The sequence below is a fragment of the Halichoeres trimaculatus genome, unplaced genomic scaffold (genome assembly GCF_033239565.1).
Source record: "Halichoeres trimaculatus isolate MK-OKI-2021-1 unplaced genomic scaffold, fHalTri1.1 fHalTri1_scaffold_1, whole genome shotgun sequence".
NCBI classification, from domain to species: Eukaryota; Metazoa; Chordata; class Actinopteri; order Labriformes; family Labridae; genus Halichoeres; species Halichoeres trimaculatus.
In genome coordinates, this window is record NW_027437179.1 from 29536274 (window position 1) to 29563405 (window position 27132).

At 38.3% G+C, this 27132-nt stretch overlaps 1 protein-coding gene across 2 annotated transcripts in view; it reads right to left on the bottom strand.

Moving 5' to 3' along the window:
- The window catches only part of atg7 (ATG7 autophagy related 7 homolog (S. cerevisiae)), a 65484-nt gene that overhangs the window by 37303 nt on the left and 1049 nt on the right, over positions 1 to 27132 (bottom strand). Inside the window, exons 2-16 of one of the 2 annotated variants that reach the window (XM_074679398.1) lie at positions 25963 to 26177; positions 25802 to 25856; positions 25286 to 25403; positions 25115 to 25192; positions 24910 to 25026; positions 23639 to 23785; positions 23291 to 23379; positions 19106 to 19227; positions 17763 to 17853; positions 17472 to 17616; positions 16083 to 16241; positions 12619 to 12813; positions 9799 to 10041; positions 9014 to 9129; positions 4250 to 4325 (exon numbers count right to left, since the gene is read on the bottom strand). In XM_074679398.1, coding sequence (XP_074535499.1) covers positions 4250 to 4325; positions 9014 to 9129; positions 9799 to 10041; positions 12619 to 12813; positions 16083 to 16241; positions 17472 to 17616; positions 17763 to 17853; positions 19106 to 19227; positions 23291 to 23379; positions 23639 to 23785; positions 24910 to 25026; positions 25115 to 25192; positions 25286 to 25403; positions 25802 to 25856; positions 25963 to 26137 — 1926 coding nt within the window. In that variant the 5' untranslated portion in view covers positions 26138 to 26177. Of the gene's footprint in view, positions 1 to 4249; positions 4326 to 9013; positions 9130 to 9798; positions 10042 to 12618; positions 12814 to 16082; positions 16242 to 17471; positions 17617 to 17762; positions 17860 to 19105; positions 19228 to 23290; positions 23380 to 23638; positions 23786 to 24909; positions 25027 to 25114; positions 25193 to 25285; positions 25404 to 25801; positions 25857 to 25962; positions 26178 to 27132 lie in introns of both variants that reach the window. The other variant, XM_074679389.1, reaches the window with a different exon arrangement.

A 27132-nucleotide genomic window follows, 5' to 3' on the forward strand; every position in this document is an offset into this window, starting at 1 on the left:
TAATAGTAAGAAAAAGAAAAGGCTTCAACACTATTGAGATAAATGAAGCAGTTACATCCAGAATAGAACACTCTGGTGAGAGTCCCTACAGTGTTGCAAATTAAATTTTGAAGGTTTTCTCAAACATGCCACAGGAATAAATGGCATGAAAAATCTTGACTTAATTGGACATTCTTAGGTTAAGTTCAGGGCTACACAATGGTGAAGTGATTAACACTGTTGCTCACAGCAAAAAAAAAGGTTCCTGGTTCAATTAACGGCTGAGCAGGAGCCTATCTGTGTGAAGTTAGCACATTCTACCCATGCACATGTTAATTCTCTCCCACAGAATTACTCAAAGGGTTGAGTGCGTGTGTGGATGGTTGTTTGTTTTAACATAATGGGCCGGTATCCTGCTCAGGGTGTACCCCACCTTGCACCAAATGCCAGCTGGGACACACTCCACACCCCTTTAACAACCCCGAAAGGGTAAGGATTGAGGATGAAACAGCCTGAAGTGCAATCCTTAACTCTACCCTGCAGGAGGCGCTTATGTTTCTTAAAAATAGCAGACCCTGAGTAACACTCAGACTTTAGGAGATGCTGTCGGTAAAATATGTGCATAAAACTTGATTGACTTCTTGAGCACACAACAAATATCTACTTTTTGGGATTTCAGAGACTTTTTACAAAATAAATACTACAATATTTAATACTGAAAGTATATTGCTTCGATAGTTATTATGAAGCTACAGATACTGGGACATGTTCTGTCACTAGTAAATAAATATGCTGAACCCCCACAAGCTGTCACTGTGGCACCACAGAATAGACAGCCTGTAACGACTCAGCCGCAGAGGGATTAAGAAGTCATTTGCTGGAGAACCGGCTGTCTAGCTTTATAAATACAGCAAATGGATAAACACATTCACAGTATTAATCTCTGCAGGCACATTATTCACCCTCCATTTTTCTATCGCTTTGGTCATCATTATCTTGTCACCTCGACTGCACCCTCTTCTCCACCCAAACACAAACACGAGCACATACTCGCTTACAAACACTCTATTTGCATCCCGAGTCTTCGCATTAGTTGGCTGAAATGCCAAAAGCAGCAGAGGTGTCAAGCAAATGGCAGAAATTCAGATTCTCAGGGTGATGAATAAGGATGGTGATGCAAATGGTGGTGGTGAGACTCTCATGAGGCAACAATCAGTGAGTAAAAGGGCATGGCTTGAGTGGCTGCAGATCATTTGGTCTGCTTTCATTTGGTAACCCCTTCCCCAAGTTTAGAGTATATCATGAATACAATCAGTGTATCAGGTGTGGGTCAAACTTTCCCTGTGTTTTGGTAAAAATAATGAAGACCTCATCGTTGTCACATCCTTTGACAGGCTAATTACAGGTGAAAACATTCACTAATTGTACGGAATGTTCCTTTTTTTCTACCTTTAAGTGCTGTTTCACATACAGGCAAGCCTCATTTTCACCACTTTTTGTCTTGTTTCTGTTGAACCTTCGTGTAAAACACATCGCGTCATGCATCAAAACCATGGACTTAAAAACTCCTGTCTACTCTTATGAGATGCAAATCAACAAATGTGATCTAAATTGCATCTTTGTAAACCCTATCCATTTGTAATCGTTGTCAACACTGCTGGAGGTGTCAACTCGGCTCACAGCTCACAAAGGCACAGCAAGAGAGGCTGGACGTCATGATGAGATGCATTTCACACACAATTTCTATGCATAAACAGTCTGCAACACAACACAGACAAAACAGGATTGTGACATTTTGTTTCCCATTTCTGAGGAAAGCTTATGAAAGCTAGAAATCTGTTTGTTCTCAAGCACCACCGACATCAATTGACAAAACTTGAGGCCAAAAAGAAATCTGTTCCAGCTTCTTCTAAAGGGTGACCCTGCAAAATTCAGGATGAAAAATTTCATGATTACTAAATCATAAATTTAAAAGTAAATTTCTTTCACTCTGGTATAAATTGGAAGTGTGCACATTTCATGAAGGTACATTTTATTCCACATAGAAGTGCCTATTTATGACAGTAGTATTTCCTTTGTTAACCAAAATAAATTTGATTGTGGGAAGTATCTGGAGTATCATCGAAAGTTAAACCTTGAAAAGGAGCTTAACATTTTAAATGGCAATCTCCAGTTGGCAAGTTTCTACTAAATGGCAAACAGGATCATGACCTCTCTCAAATCAATGTCAACACTCTGTGGAACTTCACAGACTCACAAGTTTGCAAACACCGGGAGTTTGGGTCTCAAGAAAGGCTATGGAGAGAATTTTGCTGGGTCACCCTCTATGTTCAGACTTATCCTTTTTCTGAAATTTGAATCCAAACACCAAAAAATTAAAGCAAAATAAAAACATTAATCTTTTGGGGGGGATGTCTTGATTCTTCAGCCATATTTCTTTGAATATATGGCCATTAAATTAGCTGTAAGCTGACTTACCTTAAGATTCACTTTCATACATTTGCATCAATTCACAGCAAAACAACTCTAGAAAAAACATTAATTTTTTTTAAAAAGGGGTTATTATGCACACCCATATTTTATCCATGGATATAAAATAGCAATGCAGGATGTTCATACTAGCATGTGCACATTTTCAAACAGCTACTTCTTCATTCATTTTAGAAATCACCAAAACCTGTCTTTAAAATGTTGGTTCTAAAAATAGCACAAGATCTTCACATGAACTTCATGAGACTTGTTAAAATGATAAAGCCATTGCATGAGGATCTTCTGATTGGTTCGTGACATGTTAAAGGTGTGGGCCTCAAGCACCAAGGTCTGCCCATAGCTCTGCCCTGACAGGCCTCCAGAGTACTAGCCAATCAGAATGAAGGCGGTTTGTGGAGCAGGGAGCCTTAAAGAGCAGCGGTTCAAACACAGGCACAAACATGGGTTTTCTACAACATAAGCATGAGGAAATTTGATTTTTTTCTTAAGCTTTAAATAATGTAAAGCTACTACAGGGGTACAAGAGGGACATTATAAATCTTAAAAAGCATGATACCCCTCTTTAACTTGGCAAATGCCTGTACATTACCCAAGAAGTATAAACCACTAAATTGCATAAATATACAGATCAGCCCATGAAAACATGTTGTACTAAAAGGTTGAAGAACACAGAAAAATAAATGTAACTCACTGATTTATTCAGTCTAGAAAAGTACAATGAAGGTTTTTCTGTTTGTTGTGTACATCTGACCTTTTTAAAACTGAGGTCTCTGGTCTCTGGTATGCTGCTTGTTAAAATGCTGACAGACAAATATATTCATCAAGACCAGAAGGTCAAACATACTTCATGTACCAGCCTCCTTTAGCAAGATCAGTTTGAATGCTTCAAAAGATGTAACTAGTACTTGTTCAGTAGTCCTCGTCTGCTCTGTTACTGTAGTTGTTATGCAGTTATCATTGATGGTTACACAGCCTGTGCTTCAGTGATACAACAGCCCACAACAAAAAAATCAGCCTGTTCCTCAGCATCCCTTTAAACTTGAAGTACATATCCAACAGAGACACTTAGCTAAATGCTACACATTTGTTTGAGTCCCTGCTGTTATAATTGAAGACTATTTCTCTTTAAAATGAGTTATGTGTGGATCAGAAAGCACAATTTCTTTGCCAAGATAATCCATTCACCTGAGAGGTTTGGCATATCAAGAGGCTGATTAAACAGCATGCTAATTACACAGGTGTGCTTCAGGCTGATGATGATAAAAGGTGGCTCTGAGATATGACATTTCATCGAAAAACACAATGTTGCAGGAGATGGAAGTTTTGATAAAGAGTGGTTTGGCATGCTTACAGCAGAAACATTCATCAGAGCTGGTGCCCATCATTTGAATTTTCATTTCACAACATTAATCTGCCTCCAATGCTGTTTCCCAGAACTTGGCAGCATTTCCAACCAGCCTCACTCCCCAAGATTATGAGTAAGCAGGCCAGCTCAGGACCCTTGCACCTGGATTTCCTCCCATTTAGGGAAAAATTTCAGCCTCTTGATGCTGTTAACATTTTACAGAAATGCTGCCATTTTATGCATTGGATGAAGACTGCTTTGCAAAGTGAAGGCAAATGCTCTTGCTTTTATACAATTAAGAGAGGTATAGATGAACAGGCCACTTAAGAATGGGGCTTATAATTAGCTGCGTCTGGCTGACACGTCATGGCTGACACGTCATGTATTAGAAGAGGTCACAGAGTGTGAGAAGGCAGGTGGGTGTGTGTGACTGACCTGATGTGGCACCAGACCCAGAGAGGTAGGAGGTTCATTCATTCTGTCATCGCTGCTGCTGGCCACTGCATAGCCGCTGAGGAGGGAGACAGGGAGGAAGGAAATTAAACACTCGGCACATTTTCATGCGGCATTTACGTTTCTTTGTGTGTGGGTGAAATCACAGCTTGTGTAATGTTGGCAGCAATTTCTGGGGCGTTTAGATAAAGCCTTGACACGTGAATTCAAACTGAATAGAGAGGAAAAAATCAGTTGGTTTATCTATCTAGATTTTATTTCACATATCACAATTTACTGATAAGCACAACCTTGCACCCTGAGGGTAATTGGGCTCTTTGATCTACATCAGTATAAACATTTGGGAAAACCTGAGTAACCATATTAAATAAAAAGGTGTGATATTGTTTTCAACAAGAAATAGATAATTGTTTTTGTAAAGATAGCATTAAAATGTCTAATAAGGTGGATTTTGTCTACTATACCCTAAAGTAGGTTGATTCATTTTCTAGCATAGATTTTCATGGTATCTGAGAAAAAGGGTTAAAAGACTGCAATATCTAGGCATATTAATGATGATAGTGTCTAGTTTCTTCACACATAGTTTCATTTTTGCTGACATTTGAAAGTCTAAGTTCTTCTCATTTGTACCTTGGTGCAGGGACCTTTATAGGGACAGAGAGATGGGGGAAAGAGGGAAGGAGACGTAAACACAGGGAATAAACAAGCAGCCAAAGAACAAGGACACAGAGGGGGCAGATGCTGGCAGCGAGATCTTGTTGTAAAGGACAGACTTACACAACCGTAGAGGTAAAGAAAGTACTTTTTTCCTCTCTCTCTCTGTCTTCTTTGCTCCCTAAGCTTTTTATCCAGGATGGGCAGAGAAGTTCTGCAACGGCTTATAACATCTCAAAACACTCGGGAAGAAAATGGCTGTCTTATCGGGACCGGCAAGCGGCCACTTTAGTTTGACTTTCACCAAAAAAGGCACACACAAATTCATTTCCACAAAGACACACCAGCACACAATAACCCACTAACAGGGAAAAACATCCCCATCAGAGTTTAGGGACGAAAAAAAAAAACACTTTTAAGGGTTGAAAAAAACGAGCTGGTACAGCTTTCCAAATGAACTTGAGAGCTGACTGAATCACAATGTAAGGGCTTCTGAGGCATAAAAATGAGAGAGGGATTATAAAATCGCAACAAAGCTACTGGAGCTAACACAAAGTTATTTTGCTCAACTAATTCTGGAGAGCTGTGCTGCAACCAAATTAAGGACAGAGAGGGAGTGAAAGACTGCAGCTGCAGTGCTGCTCCATCAGGAAGCAGAAATAAGAAAGCTAAGCTCACTGAAGGGGCATCAACCTTAAAGGCAAAGCCCCCTTCAGTACCAGCACAGAGCCCTGATAAAAGGAGTCAGACGCCTGCGGGTGGTCTTGGCCGCTCATTGACCAGAGACTGTCTGACCACATGTCAGAGTTTGCATGGCTCTTTTTTTTAAGCAGGCTGGTTTTAATGGGGGTCATTTTGGGGGAAATGAAGCTCAGCTTTGGGCTTAAATACAAGTTACTTTAGATTACTCTTCTTCATTTGTAGTTATCTCTCTGACTTTTCTGCTTATCATTTACCCTAATCTATGCAGGGACTTCACTAAACACAGGGTTCATACAGATTTTTCACGGTTAAATTCAAGTACTTTTCAAGGAACTTCAAGGTCAATTTTCAAACTTTTCAAGTACTGTGAGCAGTTGTTAATTTCATAATGTTAAGAAATTGATGCGCACACAAAATGGCAATTTCATTGTTTTGTGTTTAACAGCACATTTGTTCACAACTTCACAGAGAGGACTCGCATTTACAAAAAAACAGCATTTTTTTTTCCTGATTCTTGTCTTTTTACTACTTCTCAATGAACTGATTCTCATCACTTGCTGACGAAACTGGTATCATTATCTTTGAAACTAAGAGTATTAGGAGCATTATGAGGATTTATATTATATTTATTATATTACAACAATTTTTTTTAATGCAGCTCCCTCCTTTGTGAAAACAACATCCCTCCACAGTAGATGGTCCACAAACAGGGCAGACTGGGAGAACAAATTAAACGCACCCTTCCCAACACCGTGTATGTTAATGAAGCAGCTGACAGCTCAGTGGATCAGTCTGAAGACAAACAGTGAAGTCATATCTCCAGTTCAGACCCTCAGAATTAATCTGAACAAATCTAATTAAAAGATCGATCCTTGGACTTTATGAATCGATGTCAAATTTTGAAAATGAGGATCGTTTTTAATTTTGAGAATCGATTTTTTTTAACCCAGCCCTACTTTTTGTATCGAATTCTATGGTTTTTATTATTCTCAAACAATGAGTTAGATAGCCACATCTCAGACGCTTATAATAAACCAAGCCGGTAGCGCGGCTTTAGCACGAACGAGCCATCTAACCTTTATGGTTTGATGCTCGGGGCAGGTTATCACATGACTGTTGTTCGTCTGTGCCGGGTCTCAATGAGAAACGCCGTTTCGTTCCTTCGTATGTACAGGGCGAGCCTCCCACTCCGCCGCGGCCGTATGCTCAGACCAGGCACGACCCGGTATTTGTAGACAAAACTTGTCACTGCCCCACCGCAGTTATTTTATAACCTGCCCCGACAAACACCCGCGGGCAACACTACCTTTAAGTTAAATGGCACACTGCCTTCATCACTCATGCCTCGCATGTAGCATAAAAAGTTGGTTAGCTTCAACAGGTAGCAGGCTAATTGGCTAATTAACGCGTAGGGCTAACAGGGTACCTCGAATGTGGCTGGCGAGTGCCGACTCGCCCATAGCTTCCACTGCAATCTCCTTTTTACATACATTGCAGTATGCTGCACGGGGATTTGCGCTACGTTTAATCCAAAATTTGTATTTTTCTTTCTCCTGTCAACGGTCATGCCTCCCGGCATGCTGCTTAAGGAACAATCCTCATGGGGGAGACGTCACAACGCACATATAAACAGACCAGTTATGTTACACCCGCGAGCCCAACAGATGGAACGTTTTTTTTTTCCGCCACAATTTTATTTTATTTCTCTCTATTGGATCGATCTGTTGAATTAGGAGGCTGAGTAGTTATATACGATTATAAATTCAAGCATTCTCAAGCACTCGAAAAGAAAATCAAGTACTTTTCAAACCTTGAAAACACAACATGAAAAAATAAGCATTTTCAAGGATTTCAAGGACCTGTACGAACCCTGTAAACAGTACACCTTCCCTGAACTTTCCCCTCCTCTCTCTGATCCACCCGTCGATGTTGGGTGATAAACACTTGTTGCAAATGTTGACTGGAGCCTAGTTCAGAACAGCAAAAATTGTTTCAAAAGTGGGAGCCTTTTCAGTTTCAATTTACAGTTTACAATTTGACTTTGAAACTGTTCAACACTGGTTCAAGAACAGTAGAATTGTTTCAAACAAGAAAAAATCATGCTCAGTGTTGTTTGGCACAAGATATGGTTTATCACACTCATCAGATATAGCCGTTGATTGCTGTGATGGTACCCCTCTCGATCCAGTTTATGTATTTAAATACCTTGGACTCTGGATGGACCCTGAACTCACAACCAAACCACATATTGACCTTATCTGCAAAATATTGTATGGCTGTTTAGGTTTTCTCTATAGGTCAATCAACTGTTTCTCTTTCCAAGTGAGGAAACAAATCACCTCCCAACTTTTATTTCCTATACTTGATTATGCCGATATTGTTTATCAGAACACCACAGACTCAATTTTGAAGCCTCTCACTACCTTTTATAATTCTTTATGCAAATCACTGTCTCATGTATGAGTCCCTAAATTAGCTTCATCCTAAATCTAGACTGTTTATTGTTCCTTTTATAAAAATGCCCATTTAGATGTACCCTCATACCTTTAACAGCTTCTAATTCCATATCAGCCCCTATACTCCCTTCGTGATATAAATAGCTTTTTTTTCCCACAATTCCAAGAATCCATAAAGAAATAGGTTGCAGGTCATTTATGTTCAAAGCTCCATCTTACTAGAATAATCTTTCTTCCTCCTTAAAATCAATAACTTCTCAAAATAGCTTCAGATCACAATTATTCTCCCATTTACAAACCAGCTGTTCTTGCTTTTGATGTTTTTTTTTTCTCTTTGGTTTTGGGGGAATTTATCTATTAATTCTATTCACTTTATGTTCTATGGATTTATTTATTGATTGATTTACTAATCTTTTGTTGCAATACTATATTAATGTTATCTGGTGGTAAAATGTTCTTATAACCTCATTATTCTTTTATTTATTTATTTATTTATTTACTTATTTCTTCATTATTTCATGCTGGGTTGGTGGGGTATGTAAGAGTGTATCTCAAGAAGAGTAGTATGTATAGTTTGTCTGTTGTGTTTGATTTTAATTTATGTTGTGTTTTGTAGTATGTTTTTTGGGTTAGCACACCTTGAAAATGAAATGCTGCATCTCTAGGGGCTATCCAAAATAAATTGAACTGAACTGAATTAAAGAAAATAATTTTATCTAAATATAATGTTATAAATGTGACCTTCAATATAAAGTGCACCCTTCCTATAAAGTTAAAAGTTGAATGATTTTCTTAATACCTTGATTAAGTTACTTCTAAAAATTGAGAGATAGCAATCTTGTGCTGCTTAAAAAATAAATAAAGTTCTGTCTTGTATCCAAAAGTTTCTGCAGCTATGATTCCTAAAACTAACAATGATTAAGTTTTTGCTTACCCTTCACTGTGCTGCAGAATAGACACCATCATCTCCACTGCCAGGGCTCCAGCTATCATGGCCAGGCCAGGTCGGCTGACTGTGCACTGTTGATCCAGAGTCCGATCCCTGGTTGACTGGGAAGGAAAATCAGCAACATAAAGTGAAAAACTAAAGATGGGTCATCCCAGGATCAGTTGTCTTAACGTGAATAAGTGTTTCTCGGTTCAGGAGGCAGACATGGTATTCTTGAAGCTTAATCAAAATGATGACAGTGGGCTGAGTGATGCATATAAAGCAGGTTTTAGCAACCCAATAATCACAACGGTAATAGGGTTTCTGTTATTCAAAACTATTCTCTCAAATGGGATCATCAGAGTTCGCACCAGCACTTCATCTTCAGATAGTCTTGCAGAATTAAAAACAAGCAAGCTTGTCTTAGCTCCCCTTACAAAAGTCAAACAATCATTGGAAGTTTTGTTCAGTAGGGGGCAGCAGAGGTTTTTTGACCATGTGTTCAAGAAGAATAATGAGCTGGGAGGAATGTCTTGATATCATTTGCTAGTTAAATAAGAGTGAGGCAAGGATTTAAATAGCTGCCAAAGGTTAGTAACAGAGATGTCTGCTGACAAACCCAATGATCCAGAATGGGCTGAATGGTTATGTTGAGCCAAAAGGAACTAGAAAACTAGCTCTCCAGTCTGTGTTCAGTGGCAACCATGTTTTGTTTTCAAGACCCAGCATTTTATATTTGGGGAGCATTGAAACCTAAATTATCTGAGTACATGACTGCATGTATTTCTCACATCTCCTGGTGCCACGACATCATTGCAGAAGTAGCAGCCTAGTTTGTGCCCGGGGATGTTGGAGAACAGCGAGGAACCAGGGACATTGGACACAGAGGCGCCAGGTGTGGAGGACGAAGAAGAAGCGGAAGAGCATGAGGAAGAGGAGTCAGCACCTGCAGAAACACCCTGACCAATGGGTTTCTTGAGGCCATGCCGCATCACGACAAACGTGTCGAATCCCAAAGCAGCGTTCACCACAAGCTGAAAGAGTGAAAGAACAATTACAGTCATGGTTATAAACTTTTGTTTTTCAGGACACAGCACATTTCCACAAAATCTAATCAACTGAATAGCTTCTTTTACACAAACAATGAGGGGTACAATGTGTTTAATCATTTCAAAGCGCAGTTAAATGAAACATTAATTGGCTTTTAACAATTTGAAGAACCCCTAGACTTTTGGAGGAGTCATAAAACCAGAATGTGAAGCCAATTTGCGATGAAGTCTTTAACAGCCTCACAGCACAAAAGGCAAAACAACCACTCAGCTGAGCAAGTCATCAAGAAAACATAATCAGCTAGCCCCAAAACACTTAACTGCTACTAATACAACAACAAAGGAGTTTCATCACAGTTACTGAAGGCTTACAAGTTCCCCAAACATTGTTCAACAATCTGACATGGCCTGGAAACAAATACAGCTAAAGCGACAAGCCGACTATTTGACAGAAGCACAAAAAAGACCTCCAGCTGTTTCAGTTTCCACAATGAAAGGTCAAATGTGCTTCAAATGTCAAGTTCCAGCTTACAGAAAAATCAAATCAAATCACAGCTGTACCCTGCCAAAGTGCTGGGCTTTCACTCAGTAAAAAGTATATAAATATAAAATCTTTTATGACATGAGCAACAAGAATACATTAACTTGTGCATATATATTTATATATATATATATATATATATATATATATATATATATATATTAGGGCTGTCATTGTAACGCTTTAATTAGATTCATCAATTACATCGCAAATTAACGCGTCATAAAAATTCACGCAGATTAATCTGGTTTCCAAACCCGCGAGGCGTTCAAAGACGCACTAATTTCCAAATGTCTAGCATTTACAAACCGTTTGTCCTACATGAAAAAAGTGGCATTCTCGTTTCTTTGAGGGGCAAGCGTAAACAAAGTCTTCCTCAGTTCAGAGGTCAGTACAGCCGCACAGCGCTGTCTGGAGTGACACAGGCTGCAGCAGAGGACTATCTCGGAGCCGACCATGATGGAATATTGGTGAAAAACATGAGTTTTTGGACGATTAATGCCATTTTAAGGAGCAGCGCTGTCTATGCCCCGATGGATCCCATCATACGGACGTCCGCTGCACAATTTTTGGATCTAAATATCTCCCGAAGCACTGCTTGGATCAGGAAAGCCTTCTTGGTGAGTATTTTGTTCTACTTCATTCTATAAACAATGGAAAAGCTGTATAAACCAAACTTATCCTTTAAGGCAGGGATGTCAAACTCGTGCCATGGAGGGCCAAGAGGCTGCAGGTTTTCCTTCCAACCAAACACTACACCAGCTGATTCCACTAATTACCTCACCTTCAAGCAGAAAGCAGGGACTAATCAGTGAAATCAGCTGGTGGAGTTTGTGGTAGGAAAGAAAACCTGCAGCCTCTTGGCCCTCCATGGCACGAGTTTGACATCCCTGCTTTAAGGGGACTGCCGTCCACATCTCGTTTATTCACACGTCCTTTTTGAAAACCTACAGAAAATCAACCATTTGCTCTAGCTCAATTCTGTAAAAAACAGGTAATTTTACACTCTCTACTGCATCAAACAAGCCCTGAATGATCAAAAAAGGTCTTATATTTAAATCTAGAGAATTCTTTGAAAATTTCCTTCCATCTTCCTGGTGTTTTCAGCTTGGGGCTGCTCTGTACCAATGAGCAACAGTTTGTGTGTTCAGAGCATGTTAAACTGAGAATACTTCATTTTCCTTTGATCGAAGACTTGAAAAAAGTGTTTTGTACATAGTTCCTCACAGTTTTTAGCCTTTAGCCCTGGTTCTCCTAACCTCATAGAAGTACAGAAGTTCATATTGCAGTGAAAATTGAGTCCACATTGAGTAAAAATGTGAACAGAAGCAAAAAACATCCTAAAAATCAAATCAGCTTATTTTAAGTGCAGGACTGTGTAGATTTTGTAAAGATAGAACCATAACACTTTTTTCATTTGTTCCTTATGCCTCAGGGTACCTAAAAATGTGTTGTATATATTCCCACCTTATTGTTAAATGTCTTTTAATGTAATTTTAATGTCCTGGAATTCAAATTCTTTATTTTGGGACCTTAAGCAGATATGAGATTTAAATGCGATTAATTAGATTAATTAATTACAAATCCTGTAATTAATTAGATTATTTTTTTTAATCACCTGACAGCACTAATATATATATATATATATATATATATATATATATATATATATATATATATATATATATATATATATATATATATATATATATATATACACACACACTCCCACTGTTGATCAGTTGTGTATGGATGAGTGCAAATGTGTTACTTTAAATCTGATGGTTCCCATCAACAAACCTCTGCCATCAGTGTGTGAATGTGGTATGGATGGGTGAATGAAACGAGCAGTGTTAAACGCTTTGAGTGGTTGTAAAGACCAGAAAAGCGCTATATAAGTACCAGTCCATTTACCATGTCATTATAAAACAGCATCACACCATCAGTGAGAGCTTTAATTAACCTCCCTCATCTCCAACCTAACCCCACTCATCATGTCACACAGCTCTGTCTTTTTCTACCTTCCTCCTGCTGGCAGCGATCACTGTTGGCAGCCAGCGGCTCTCTCTAGTATCCATTAGTAAAAAGACCACATCATGCTCTGAGATGAGCTTCTCCAGCTGCTCCACATCTTTCTGGGCCTGGGACTGAGTGGCCTGAGAGAAATTCACAGGGTGACCAGGCATTGGGATGCTCATGTTGTATCCTTTTGCATTCTGCAGGAGACAAGGACAAAGAGGCAGAAAAAAACTCTGATCATACAGTTTCATACAGATTAAATTGTAGGGACGCACAATATTAGATTTTCATTAATATTTCCAAATTCATTTTGGACAATACCAACAGACCCAAGTATACAATTAGCCTGTGGAGGCTTGCATCTTACACAATTGGCAATCAAGAGCAATGAATTCAGCAGTTTTATGTTTTGATTACATATTCAGCTTCTCAACCAGATTTATTTTTTGTCACCTAAAGAGTGGAGTCGAGGCTGTTCACAGCAGTTCACAGACCTTTTGTTTTTACATTTCTGAAACTTTTAGTACTTCTGTGTTATGGTTTTCTAGTCGCACAACTGAACTTATGGTTTTAAAGGAGTAGTATTTTTCCTCCTCCCATCACATTTACTGTAAAAGCACTGCAGGTAGATTTTTTACTGCCTGTTTCAGACACTTTGACTAAATTCTCAATCAGCCGCCAGCTTGTTGTTGAGTGATAAATCAAACTAACACAGAAAATGCATGGTGAAGTATTTGTGTATGTAACAATTTGTTTGTTCAGACAGTCGTATATGAACTATTCAAACCTGATATGATACAGTTGTTTTTAAAGCTTTTGACAGTTATTATGGCCTAAAGCGGTGTTAAAACATAATTGAACCTTTAGGAACTCTGTAAAGACCCCCCCATTTCGTTCAGCTGAGATGAAACCCCTTCCATGAAGGTATTCATGTTGAGTTGCAAACATCGAAAAGACAAAGAAGCGTCTACAAAAATTTAGGAAGGAGATAATTTCAGCACACCTTAGGATCTTGGTACACAAAGATTTTCAAGAGAAGTAGGGGGTAGCAGATAGAGAAACCATTTGGGGCATGAGAAGAAAGTTTAAAACGTATGGAACAGATACAAACCTGACTGGATATGGAAGAAACCCAAACACATCAAGGGCATTTGGCAACCTAGTCAGGACAACTTAGACATGTTCCTTAACTAAGTTTTTGTCATTTATTGCCCTTTACTTTCATTCCCAAACTACTACTTTAGGGGTAAGAGGGTGAATATTTCTGGTTGCAACTTTAAGTCTCTTAAAGCTATTTATTTACTTGTCTCTAGATGGTGCAAATGCCCATTTTTACAGCTGACACATTCAAACCAATGTTGCTTTGCAGAAATAAGTTATATGAGATGTCTTTTCATAACAGAATGTTAATATCAAGCTGTGAAATTTTTAAATCATGTACCAGACGCATGGGAATCTGTTTGACTGCTTATGAGGAAACACTACAGTACTCTCACACCTTCTGTTCCAAGATGTGTTGCTACCTAAAAGCTTCTGCGAGGCAGAACATCCCAAAGAAAGGACACCTTCCTTCTAAAACTTCATGCTCTGATCTGTACAGGAAGTCAGCTGCTTCAAAGAAGAACCAAGCGCTGGCCAATATGTCTTTTGGGGGCACTTTCAGCTAAGTGGCACACATGTCTCAACAAATTATCAAGGGCACAGCATGAGCAGTCTCTCAACATATCATCAGTTCATGGTCACAGCTGACCTGAAGCCAGTTTGGATGGGGCTGATAGTGGAGAATCAAAAAATAAAAGTCACATCTTTCTATTCAACACAAAATCATTCATGACATTTAATATCCTTTGCCAAACTTTACAACTGGGACTATCTCCAGTGATTTTAAGCTTGACAGTGAGGTGAATGGAAATGTCAAGAGCAGTTTCTCTGTCAAGTGAGGAAGAAAAAGGGGAAAGGATGAGGCGTGAGATCGAAACCAAATGCCACTTTTGTGGCATCAGAGAGTCTACTTCATCACTGTCCAGGTTTCAAGAGTGGGAGTTGTCAACCAAGCCTAGAATTTACGTTTCACTTTGACGTTGGTGTTGCCAAGCACTGGGAGGGTGACTTCAGGCAACAAAGATGGTAATCATTTTCTAATTTCCACTATCAACAACCCAGATATGCCGCCAAATGAGACAAAGAAAACACTGTGATTGTGTGAATTGATTCTTGAAAGACAAGAAGTATTCATTACGATCGTTAAAATGTCACTGTTGGTATCTCCAATAAAATCTGACACAGCCATTGTTAAAAGTATAAGAAAGAGAGGAGAAGTTGGTGCTAACTCTACAAACTTTTCAGGCCACAGACTTTTGAAACCTGCGTGACCCTTTTCAAAACAGTGACCTTGGATAACCCTTTCAGTTCAAATGATTCATTCCTGGCTCTGTGCTGACTCTGTTCATCATCCTTTTCATCTTTAACACTAGCACCTGATGCCCCGCAGGGAAGAGGAAAAGCAGAAAAACACCCCCACCGATAAAAATAGGAGGATGTACCAGATGTCATGACAGCACACAGCTATCCATCAAATGGTGAACCTCAGTTCTTTACTCCTTTTCTTATCCCCAGAAGTATATGTGCAAAACTGAAAATGGGAAGGTGGTGGGGAGTCAAGTTGATGACATGGTGACATGGCAATTACCTGTGTGCATTTTAATAGGACATCAACTCTCTATTGACATCATAATAGAGCCCCACTAGGTTTCATTTTTCAGAACAACATATTTCACTGAGTCCCATTTGAAAGCTTTCTGGGGTCAATAACTTGAAAATGAGACTTCAATCATACATAGTTCATGTAGATGAGATCACAGTCTAATACTAAAATCATTTTAGTGAAATCACAAGTCCCATTGAAACCAGGAGGTGGACATATTTCATGCAGCAATGTCCTGATGCAGGGCTCTCAGTATGTGTTGGACCATAATTTGTGGGTTTTTAAAAGAATTGGATTCAAAGTTTCAAACATGCAAAACATTCAAAGTAGAAAAAGCAAATGAAAATAAAATGAAAACATAAAAAACAGAATACATTTTTTAAACTAACAGTTTCCTAAATCCAGCGTTACACAACACTCAACAGCAGACGAAAGGAAGTGAATCATAGTATTATGAACACTGTCCAAATGGCTTAATACAAGGTGGGTGCACTCTTTGGTAACCAAATAGAGCCCCGCTGTGATTGTGTGTCTGGGTTTTCATTCAGCATATAAAGCTGAATATCTCCTCCAGGGAAGCAGCTCATTAATTGTCAAAGTAATGAGACCAATGGCATAAATATTCAAGCAACCCTCTTGCTATTTCTCGTATGGTTTGGCAGCTAATCAAACAAACAGAAATACCATGATTTTATAATAATAATAACAAAAATAATAACAATAATAATCTGCAGAAGCTTCATTATACGTTAAAGCACTCACCACTCCAGGAAAGATTTTGGTGAGACGGTCCACAGCTGCCATGGCTTTGGACTTTCCTCCTCCAAGACAGTCTTCAAACTCATAAAGTGGCTGCCGGACTGGATTAGAGTATGAGATCTTTGCATTGTCAACAAATGTGATGTGTCTCACTCCCCATCCCTGGAGAGCACAGAACATATTCATATTTAATTACATTATTAACTCAATTTACTGAAATGTAAATTGTCCCAAGCAGCACTCATTAAGCAACAACATGTGGGTGGTTTTGTTGTGCAAAGTTATTGATGTAATGAATTAATTGGTGTGCAGGTAAAACAACCTTGTGTTACTCCACGTCTGTGTCATTAGTTTCATATTAACACAAAGTCTAGCCACAGCAACATTAGAATACACCTGGGTATTAGTCATATTCATAACTGAGACTGATGTGCTTGAAGTTGAAGGGTGACAACAGAAGCATTAATATGAATAAATACAAAGACAACACTCAAATGCAGTCATTAAGTCAAAGTACAACTCTGTAGAGTCATTTCCCCAATTTGTGTGATCAACTGCAACAGAGTACTTTTTTCCTCTTTAATTTTGCAAATGTGGTTAAGTATTAAAGACATAAAAAAACAAGACAACCCTGGTGCAACTTGTTGGGGGAGGGAATTTCCCTTTGTCTACTTTTAACACATCCTGCCAGTTATTTATATGTCTTATTCTGTACGTTAAATGCATTTCACACTCCAGTATGATGGTGCAAATTAGCTTTCCTAGTGTCAAGTTAATTAACCCTTATCATGAGCCAAAGGAGTCCAAACTTTTTAATAGAGCGCCACAAACATCAGCAAACTCTTTCTTCTTCTCAAGAAAAATGTTCTCCATTAGGGGGTGATATGATTAAAATATATCAGGATGCTTTGATGGATATGGATTTTATGTCAATAGTTTTTCAGGCTGTCTTGAGACTATTTTTTCCTACAAACAACAATTAAAGCCCTGAATATTTCTGATCCCTTGATCTTGTCTTGTGATCTCTAACAGGTTTTCTGAACTCTTGATATTCATGAACAACATTTTCACATATGGCAAGTGCATTTGTTTAAACACATCAACTGCAAGAGTTAATGAGTTTCTGCAGAATGCACAAAGCTTTAGAGCTTTGCAAGTAGCTTAAGCACTGTCGAAATGTAGTAGTAGGAACCTGATTTCAGATATGTTGATGTAAACAAGTCAAAACAAATACCAACTCCGACTGGTTAATCTTTCAGTTGTGTATGTGGGCAGCTATGTAATGTGAGTATCAATATGAAACGGCGACATAAGACTTCCTAAATCAATCCAAAATGTGTATACTACATTGGGGGAAACCGTCAGAGTCCACTGTTTCTCTTTTCATCTCACCATCAGCGTCCTGGCCACGTTGCAGCCCAGAGTTCCAGCTCCTAGTAGGAGACACTTTGTGCCAACAACTTTATCTAGGTCCAGAGATGGAACCAGCCTCCATCTCATCAATTTGAGGTTCAGGTCCACTGATGACTCTGCAAGCCTGCCAACAGCCAATAGACACAACTTAAGTCTCACTTATTGACTCATTATTTCCCAAATGTGACACAGCATGCGAGCCTGTAGCAATGATAAATTTAACTGAACTAAAAAAGTTGTGTGACAACACGTTTGTTCCAGGGTTATCACCTCTTGGGGTCCATACTTTCACTGAGGTTTACCATCCGAGGTCCCATGGCCCCCTTAGGATTCTTCTCCCAACCTACGCTCTTTGGACACGCTATATATGTATAAAAAGAATAACATTATCAGTGTACAATAAGCATGAAATTTAATTTCATGAAGGAAAATACAATTTTTATTGCCCAGTTGTAGCTTGGTTGCGGCTTGTACATCCGTTAGATTTCTGCATGTCTCCTTTTACAACCAATAAAACAAAGGTAAATTGAATTTCACAGTAGAGAAATAACATTTAGAAAATGCAACATCAAAGGATAAATGCCCGACTGTTCTGAGTTAAACTCAAAAATGATGGTCAGCTTTCTGAGTAACTACTTTTACAAGAGGAGATATCATGACAGAATGTCAAACATCAGAAAAAAGAGGAGAATAGGTTTTATTACCTCAAAATTTGATTACTGTAATGCACTCCACTGTGGCATAAGTAAGAGAAAGATTCAGAGGCTACAGCTCATACAACATCATAACTCCTGTGCTTGCAGACTTACACTTTTGTGTTTTATTCTGGTTGTTTAAACTTCTTTATATAACTGCTTAACCTGCTTGTTTTACCACTCTCTTAAAATGTATGTCTCCTTCCAACATCGGATCTGAAAGGTACATTACAAGTAAAATTTATGATAGTATTATTATCGGTTATATCACCATAGAATGTTGATTGTAGGGAACTTCTCATTGGTACAAATCAGACCCCTTCAGTCATGAAAGCTGTCTAGGCATTTTTGGAGTTTTTGAATACATAAATGTTCTGGTCTGATTCATCCTAATTTTGATTGCAAGAATAGATTCAAAGATATGTGTGAATAAATTGAACACAGTGAAGGTAATTAGCTATGCTTAAAAGGTAAGTGAGTCAGGTGTGTCTGAGAAACTGTGGTGAGGTAAACTGATTAATCCATTGCAAATCACTAGCAGATAAGTTGATGCAAATTCAACACCTGATTTGACTGTCATTGCATGAAAACATCCTCTGCAGGGTAATACACTGAGGTAAAGAAAGAGACCTCAACTGAACTTAAAAAACCCTCATAGATCACAAAGCTTCTACCTTCTACAGTGTGCGATTACCATTTAAATTACTTTCATCCCTTCTTTTTACAGATAAAGGAATAAAAGAGAATGTGTGAGATTAGAGGAGGAGGATCATGGGCTGAGGGTTCAAATCTGGAACAACATTTAAAACGCGCATACACAGATGACTAAGAACGGAAGCATGCACTGTGTGACATACCAGCACTCTTCTGCAGAAACAGAAACACACTCATTCAAACACATGAAAGAACAGAAATTACCTGAGTTGAGGAGAAGCTCAGGTAGTTTGATCTGGAAGATGAGACTGTGCTGGATGGAGCGGCTTCCCTGCAGAGTTCTGTCCCTAAAACAAAGCACCCCCACTGTGTCGAGCTTAGAGCCCCTGTCAGATACACAAACAGACAAACACAAACAGAGAGATGAGGTCAAACAATAACATCTGCACAGCATTTACAGATTACAAATTATCATCTGTTAGCTGTACACTTCAGGTTTAGAAAAATGTGATACGGTGAGACATCTTAAAACAATACTACACAATACAGTGCTTAAAAACCCCACTTGGTGACATACCACCTTACACTTTTGTTAGGGAAAGGTTTAGTCATGCCAAGCTGGTGCTATTAGCAAATCATGAAAGTTGTTGCCTTTACACAAACACTACGGGCTGTGGGACTTAGTGTCTCATATCTCATGGTACACAAATGGCAACATTTTCCATGAAATTAAATTTTTTAAGTTTTTTTTTTTAAGTATTATTTTGTTTAATTGCCTGTGTTGTAATATGATGCTGGTTTGCAACAGATATGTCCCTTTAAGACAATAAAGATATTCTAAAAAAATCTGCAATATAAGTTTACTGTTTTCTTGCAAAGTGAAACTATGCAAAAGAAATGTTTTCCTACACAATAAGAACCCAACTTTAATCACATACATCTGTCTAATCATCATCTCAGTAGACTTTAGCTAGCCACATTCACCTGATGAGGACAAATCAATTACTTGTTAAATCTTCTTTCAAGCCATGCTTAAAATGATTTACCACTGCAGTAGGGCAAAAGTACTTGTGTTTATTCTGATTACGAAAAAATATTTTTTACAAGTACAATTCTCTTTACTCCTTAAAGAATTTTAGGCATATTTCCTGGCTCATGAAACAAATGTTATATCTGGATTGTCATGTCATATTAAAGAGAGAGTATTGTTTTCAAGGCTTTATTCTGTCCCTCTAGTACCCTCATAGTAGCTTTATGTGATTTTAAAGTTAAAAAAAAATAAAATAAAATAAATAAATAAATAAAATACCCCTACTTTTCTTACTCTGGTGTTTTAGAAAAACCCTTTTCCAGCATCTATCTACAACACTTCATTTTAGCAGCTGTCTCTTTGAGACTTCACAAAACCCCTTCCCCTGGCAGGCCCTCTAGAGGCCTGCCAGGGGCAGAGCTATGGGCAGACCTTACAGGTTAAGATCCCCCACCACCACCACCAAAAAAAACAAAAAACAAAAACAAAACATATCCTAACTAGTCATAAGATCAAGTCAATGCTCTTTGGAATGGATCGTTTTGAGCAGTTCACAAACAGATTCAGGGATTTCTTCAACATATGTTTCTGTAGTGGTTTGAAAACCTGCATGTTAAGTCTGAACATCAATCAATTTTAGTTTATATCCATGTTCAAAATATGGTATACATAATATCCTCCCCTTTAGGACTAAAGACCTGTGTTTGACAAGAAACAAGGAAAAATGTGCAGAGCTTTAAGTTTTTGCTGTGTAAAGTAAAACAAAATAAAGGAACCATAAAATCTGCAGTATCCCCAAAATTACCAAACTCTTATCCAACAAAGCTCTGAATGAAGAAGTGAAACATGCAGGATTAAGTTCTGTGATAAGCTGACAAAGTAACAATATTTGGGGATGCTTGATCAATTTGAGACGTGATCGAGATCAAAATGACTTTTGTTTCAGATCAGTATTCTTTCACAGCGATCAGTGTATTTCAGGTTATTTTCTTCATAACCATTCTCCCCTTTTCAGCCAAATAACCATCACTTTCAGATTCATTATCACAACTTTGATTGTTTCACTTCTCAGGTCACAAAGCACTGTTTATTCATAAGCTTGTAATACAGCTTTCTGTGTTTACGCTATCAGAGCACAAAGAAGCTTTCCTACTTATTTGAGATTGCCCGTGCTTTCTTTATCTCTGTTATTAAGAACAAACACTGCATTGTGAATTTGTGTGTGTATGCTCCTACTTATAAATTGTTTCATCACTTTGGTAAAACTTTTCTATGGTGTACTAACTGAGAGCAGCGCTCCTTGAAAAAGAACTGGCACTTGATAAATAGTAGAAAATAGAATAGTTATTTAGATATATAACAGAAATGCAAAAATGTTGGTGTGTTCAAACTTTACAGAAAGGATTAACTGATGAGTTTTAACTGTAACACCAACAAAAAGGATTACAGAGGAGGAACTCTTGAAAGAAAAGTTTATGTGTAAATATCTGACAACTCTCAGATCTTCAGTTTTTGATTAAATGTGAAGCCATAAACTAAAAACTTGTACCAGTAGCCCAGAGATAGGCGTAAATATTTCCTCTGCAACACTTGGAGCCAGGAGATCCTTTTGCAACTTATGTGTTGCAACATCATAACACTGTGAAGTCTGTTTGACTCCTGCTCATCTTGTGTGAGCTGAAAGCGCTCCAAGATATACAAACACATCAGTCTGTTAAAATGTGATCTTAGAACTTCACATAAGTCTTACCCTCCTGTAAGAATCAAAATGATTTGGAGAGCCTGTTCTGTTTTTCGAACTCTGAAAACACAGTGGGTCGCTCAGAAAGACACTTTCCATTTAATCACATCATCTGCCCCGTGAAGCTTCATTTCTTATTACTGATGAAAACACACTGAAAGTAAGATAAAACACTTAAAGCCGTTAGCTCTACACTTATTTTCAGATCAGTTATAAAAACCTCAAGACGTCACACATACACTGCATGTCAAGTGTGTGTTTACATATCGTAAACTCAGACAGCAGCTGCTGTTTGCTAGGTGTCATAGATTACTCTGGCATGAGTTAACAAGTTAGACATTGCAATACACCTACTCTGAGGAAATACGTGTTAAAATCCATAAAAGAGGCACACAGATGTTCTTTTGGAGTATTTAAGAACACTGTGTGCTGCACACACACATTTGTGTATAGGTGTGTTGTAATATGTCGGTAAAACTTCAGTCCTTAAGGTATTCTCAGATGATGATGGACATCTTTGTGCAGGTGAAAACCCAGTGAAGCTTTTGCACTTACATATGTCCTCAACAAGCAGTAACCTTGGATTTTTAAACGTGAAGCGAGTGCGTAAGAGCTGAAAACTGCTTTTTTTTGGCTGCAGAAAATCTGAAACATACCCACCAATTCAAAAAAGTTGCTCCCTTGGGCGCTGGTGTGACACAAGGCCAACCTTTGAGCTGTCTGCTTGGGTCGCACCCCTTTTTTGCACTATCCGCTGTCCTGTCCTATCTTAATAAAAATATTGAAAAAAGATATTCTTTTCAGCAAAAATGAATATGTTAACAGCCTGGTTCAGAAAGGTGTGTTTGGTCTGATTAACTCATTTCTTTATCGGTACAGGGGTTGAACTTTTTGTGACTCCTTTTTTCTAGAAGACTATATTAAAAGTTTTGCCCATCAGGGCATGGTTGACTTTTTTAACAGGTGGGCACACAGTAGCTGTTAGCAATGAGGGTAAAGGCCAGCCTGAGTCACCGTCTCAAATATGAGAAATGCAGATGATAGGATTCAAAACTAAGCTTCAGAAATAGACGGTATGACATCAGGGAGACTATATCAGCCTAGTATGGAGTATATGGTCCAGACATGGAAAGTGTGAGTTTTTTTATGAAATGATGAGCAATTTGTGAGATATTGGTCCAAGTGAATCCTGTTTATCAGGAAAATTTACTGCTCTTCAAGTGAAGTAGCACAATCCTGGCAGCAGTAGTCATGTTCTGCAATCCCCCGCTTCCATTTAGAAATAAATATTATTCATCAAGTTTATCCCATCCTCACTAAACTCTTTTTCCACTTTGACTAAGCAACAGTCAAATAAATCTTTTGCCATCCGAGAGTGACGTAAAACTCTTGATCTAGGATTTTGTTGCGGTAATAAAAAGCTATTGAAGCAGTGATATTGACTTTGTAGGGTGATGTCCTGATCCAATGTGTTTCACCTGCTCTCACACTTGAGTCAGGAAATTATTTCAAAAGAGATTTTGTTAAAATTTCCTGTCTTTTACAGTTGCTGGAAAAGATTCAAAATGAATGTCACAAAAACAACATGTGCTTTCATAAGTACTTCCTCATCTCTTGCAAGCACTCCCCCGCACCCATTAACACACAAACAGACTTCACAAAGAGAAGTAGGTTTTACCAGCGGTAAGCTAGAAGGATGAGCAGATTTCTGAGAGGCCAGCCAGGATGTTGAGACAGAGTACAAGGATCGTAGACACCCACGGTGACCTAGAGAGGAAAAACAGGGTGTGTTTACATTTCTGGAATGTGTGTGAGTGCAGAGGCAAGAAGCAGTGGGTGGGATATAGATCTAATCTGATGAAATGCGGACAAGGCAGAGCCAGCTGTAATACAGTCTCATTTGCATCCACAAAACTTTGCTTTATTCATATAATCCAACTTTTTTCAATTTCACTCTGTCTCCCTTTTTTGCCTTTGGGTTGAAAAACTTTATTGAAACAATCTGAGACAAGAAAAAAAGTGCTACCTTTTTGGTATCAGCAAAGAAAGCATCCCAGTCTTCAAGCACCGCCATTTGAACAGCATCATCTGTGTACTTCATTAGAAAGTAGGGAACGGCAGTGGCTCCCCTTTTGATACACAGGCCATCATAAGCCTCCTGCAGTGCTGTAATCTGGGTCAGAAATAATTAGGCGTCAGACATAATTACAGAAAGCTTGTAAAGGGCAATGACAAACATCTATGTGTCTAAGTCTCAAGCTCCTCTCAGGACACGTTCCTATGGTAATGAGCAGAGAAGGATCCTCCTGAAGGACCTTAGCCATGAGACATTTTCAGGCATCTCCTGGGGAAACCCTGAGCATTCCTGAGACTGATAAGATATTTAATCTCTTCAGTGGTAGCTCCCACTCCCCAGGGGTCTCCTAATGGTTGGTAGTAGCAGAAACCTCCACATGAAGACATCCAGCATTTTAAAATGCTTCTCTTATGATTGAGAATTATATCCTAACCTTTCCAAAAAGGGTCATCTTTGGGAGTCAGTGTAATGGTTCAAGCTTGTGCTGCATATACAGAGGCTTTAATCCTCGCTCATTTTAATAAAAATGAAATAACAAAAAACATACCTTTGGGATCATCCTGTACTACAAAAGGCATTTGTTTTCATTTATGTAAGCTTTTATAATGACAGATTTAATCTGGAACATTTTTGCAAAAGCTTCAAAATCAAAAGCAACAAAAACACTAAAACCAGTTTGGTTAAAAGTAGTCTTTAGCTCTTTCATAGACTTACAAAGATTTTTAAGATGACAAAAACCTGTTAAGGATTTTCTGATATCATCTTAAGTCAAATCCCCAAAAATCAGTAAAGTAGTGCTTTGACTCTGGTTTAATCTTCGCCAAGAACAAGTGCATGTTTAATTAGCTGTAATGTCATCTTGCTGCTCTTGAATCTTAGTAATGAGCTGTCAAGGTCTTAAATTACCTGGCGATTTCAGCTGATAAGGAGAGAAACAATGGAGACAGAGAAATGGCAGAAAAAGATAAAGAGATTGTGATCAATGTGGCCTGAAGCTGCTGTCACACATAATTTTTACTCCTTTGATAAGGCTTTGACAAACAAAACAAAAACCCTTTAAGCTCACAGTCTTCAGAGGAAACGATTAACATCAATTCATGGTGCTGTTCAATAATCTACACAGTAACAAGACTGAATGTAGCTTTAAACAGAAAGCTTCACGTAGCATTTAACTGTATAGAGTAGATATATTGATAAAAGTTGACCCTGATAAAGCAAACCTGTTTTGCCGAGAAAACTTGCTCTAGCACAGAAGGTTGTTGAATAATCTTTATCCCCTCTGGGAAACAGAGAGCGGGGAAGCAGAACCAATAGTAGAAATGGTACTTCTTCAAATCCTGAAACAAGCAACAGAGGTAAGAAAGTCAGGGACACGGAAATTCATGGAAAGAGCTGAGATATTTAAGATGTTATGTCAATACACACAGCAAAAGTCAGCAGAATGAATCTGGAGAGGATGGACGGGTCCTTCAGTGCAGCTCCAGACTGTATAGCATCCCATATCTGCAAACAACAGGAGATAAAACAATGCAATCATCACAATTTAATGAGTATTCAGTATATGAACACATGTGACGGTGGTTTGATAAGTCTTACCTCCTTAGCCTCTTTCTCCAGCACAGCCTTCTTGTCAGTGGTCTTGAAGGCATCCAGTGTGTTGGTGTTATAAAGAGTCCCAACAGCCGGGCAACAACGGGCTGGTGTCGGTCCGTCTCTGGGGAGAGAATCACATCACAACTTTGCATTTACTTAATTAATAAGTGACAGTCTTTTTTTTTAACACAGTTGCTTAATTATGGGCTGCAAAATCACCAGATGTGTGAAGGTTGATTGAGACTGAGGACTCCCATTACTTCTCAGTTGAGATGGTGGAAGAAATCTCAAAGTAATCTAAAGTTCTATTCATGACTATTATTTAACTTCAATGAGTTATTGACTGATTCATTTCTTTTTGTAACTTGCTGTTTTAATGCTGTGGGAGCTTGTGTTTAAAATATCCTAATGTGTTTTTTCTCAACCCTTGATGGATTCAAAATTTTCACTACAACTAGACATAAAGTAAAAACATTTTAAAACATATACAATACAAATAAAACCCCTTGTAATACTTACACTTCAAATGCACTAAATTCCAACGTCAGGCGAGTCGGTAAACACAAAGGGTCACCTATTCGACAAACCAATAAGTATGATGGTAAAAGATAATTCACTTGACATTTTAAAAATGCAATAAGTTAGTAATTCTTTAATACTGAACTCATCTCCCCACTTACCATTGTAGTAGTACCCTTTGATACATTTAGGGCTCTCATCTAATCTGTAGTCATTTAGTTTCTTCTGCGTGAGCTGGTGCCAGAAACCTGCCTCCAGAGCGCTGCTGAAGGGTGCAAACTGCAACTTGAGGTCTGCAGCAGAGGACGCTGCTTCACCAGATGTGCCAGATGCCATCACAGCTTCACTAACAGGCCACACAGTCAGGAACTACAAGCTGGGGAAATGCAACAAATGTGGTTTTTAAACAGCTGCAGGCTCTCAGACACACTCACAATACAGTACATGGATGGTGTCAGTGAGAGACTGACTAAATACAAAGAAACAAAAAGGATGACTACAAAATCCAGGGACGTAGACAGTTACCATATCAACTTATCTATCATATTTAGACATATGTTCATCATATCAAGTACGATAAGAAAAAGGTCACCAACCTAAATAATTTGAGGGAGACAATATTGCTGCGTAAGTATTGTGTTAGAGGTAAATTAGGGGTTTGTCAGATTATGTACAAACTGTAAAGCTTGTGCAGCATAAGCTTAGATTAATTTTCCCTTAAAATAGGTCCGTAGGATTTTTTCTGTCAGATGGATTGTAAAATCAAGCATCTGCAATGCACTACTGTTGATTGTCTAACAACTTTTTAATTTGCTTTTCAAATCGTGCCCAAGTCAATAAATGAACAAATGAATAAATGAATTAATAAATAATACAAAAGGACACGGCAATGCTTTATCACAAAATAAAATCAGTCAATACTTCTATTGTTTTGACTATCAACCTTACAAACCTGGTGAGACACTTTTTCTAACTTGATCTGTTGAAGTTTCAATAATCTGTGATATTTCTGGCAGATTAAAAAAAAATAACACCATACTCATTATTTCACTGAACCTGATCCAACCTTCATAAACTGTATTTGAGGCACGCTTTGTAAAAGTAGCAACTTCGTCCAACTCAACAGTCACCTCTAACCCACTTTTCCAATTACTTAATAGTCTTTCAATATAAAGTATAAACATTTATCAGGTGTGTGATTATAAACAAATTAAAAATGTTTTGCCTTTCTCTCTGCATTCATCATTTTGACTAAAAAAATAAATTATATTCCCATTTTCATTCATATTCTGCCAGTCAGACTGGCAATCTCCATTTTCCTTATCTTAAAA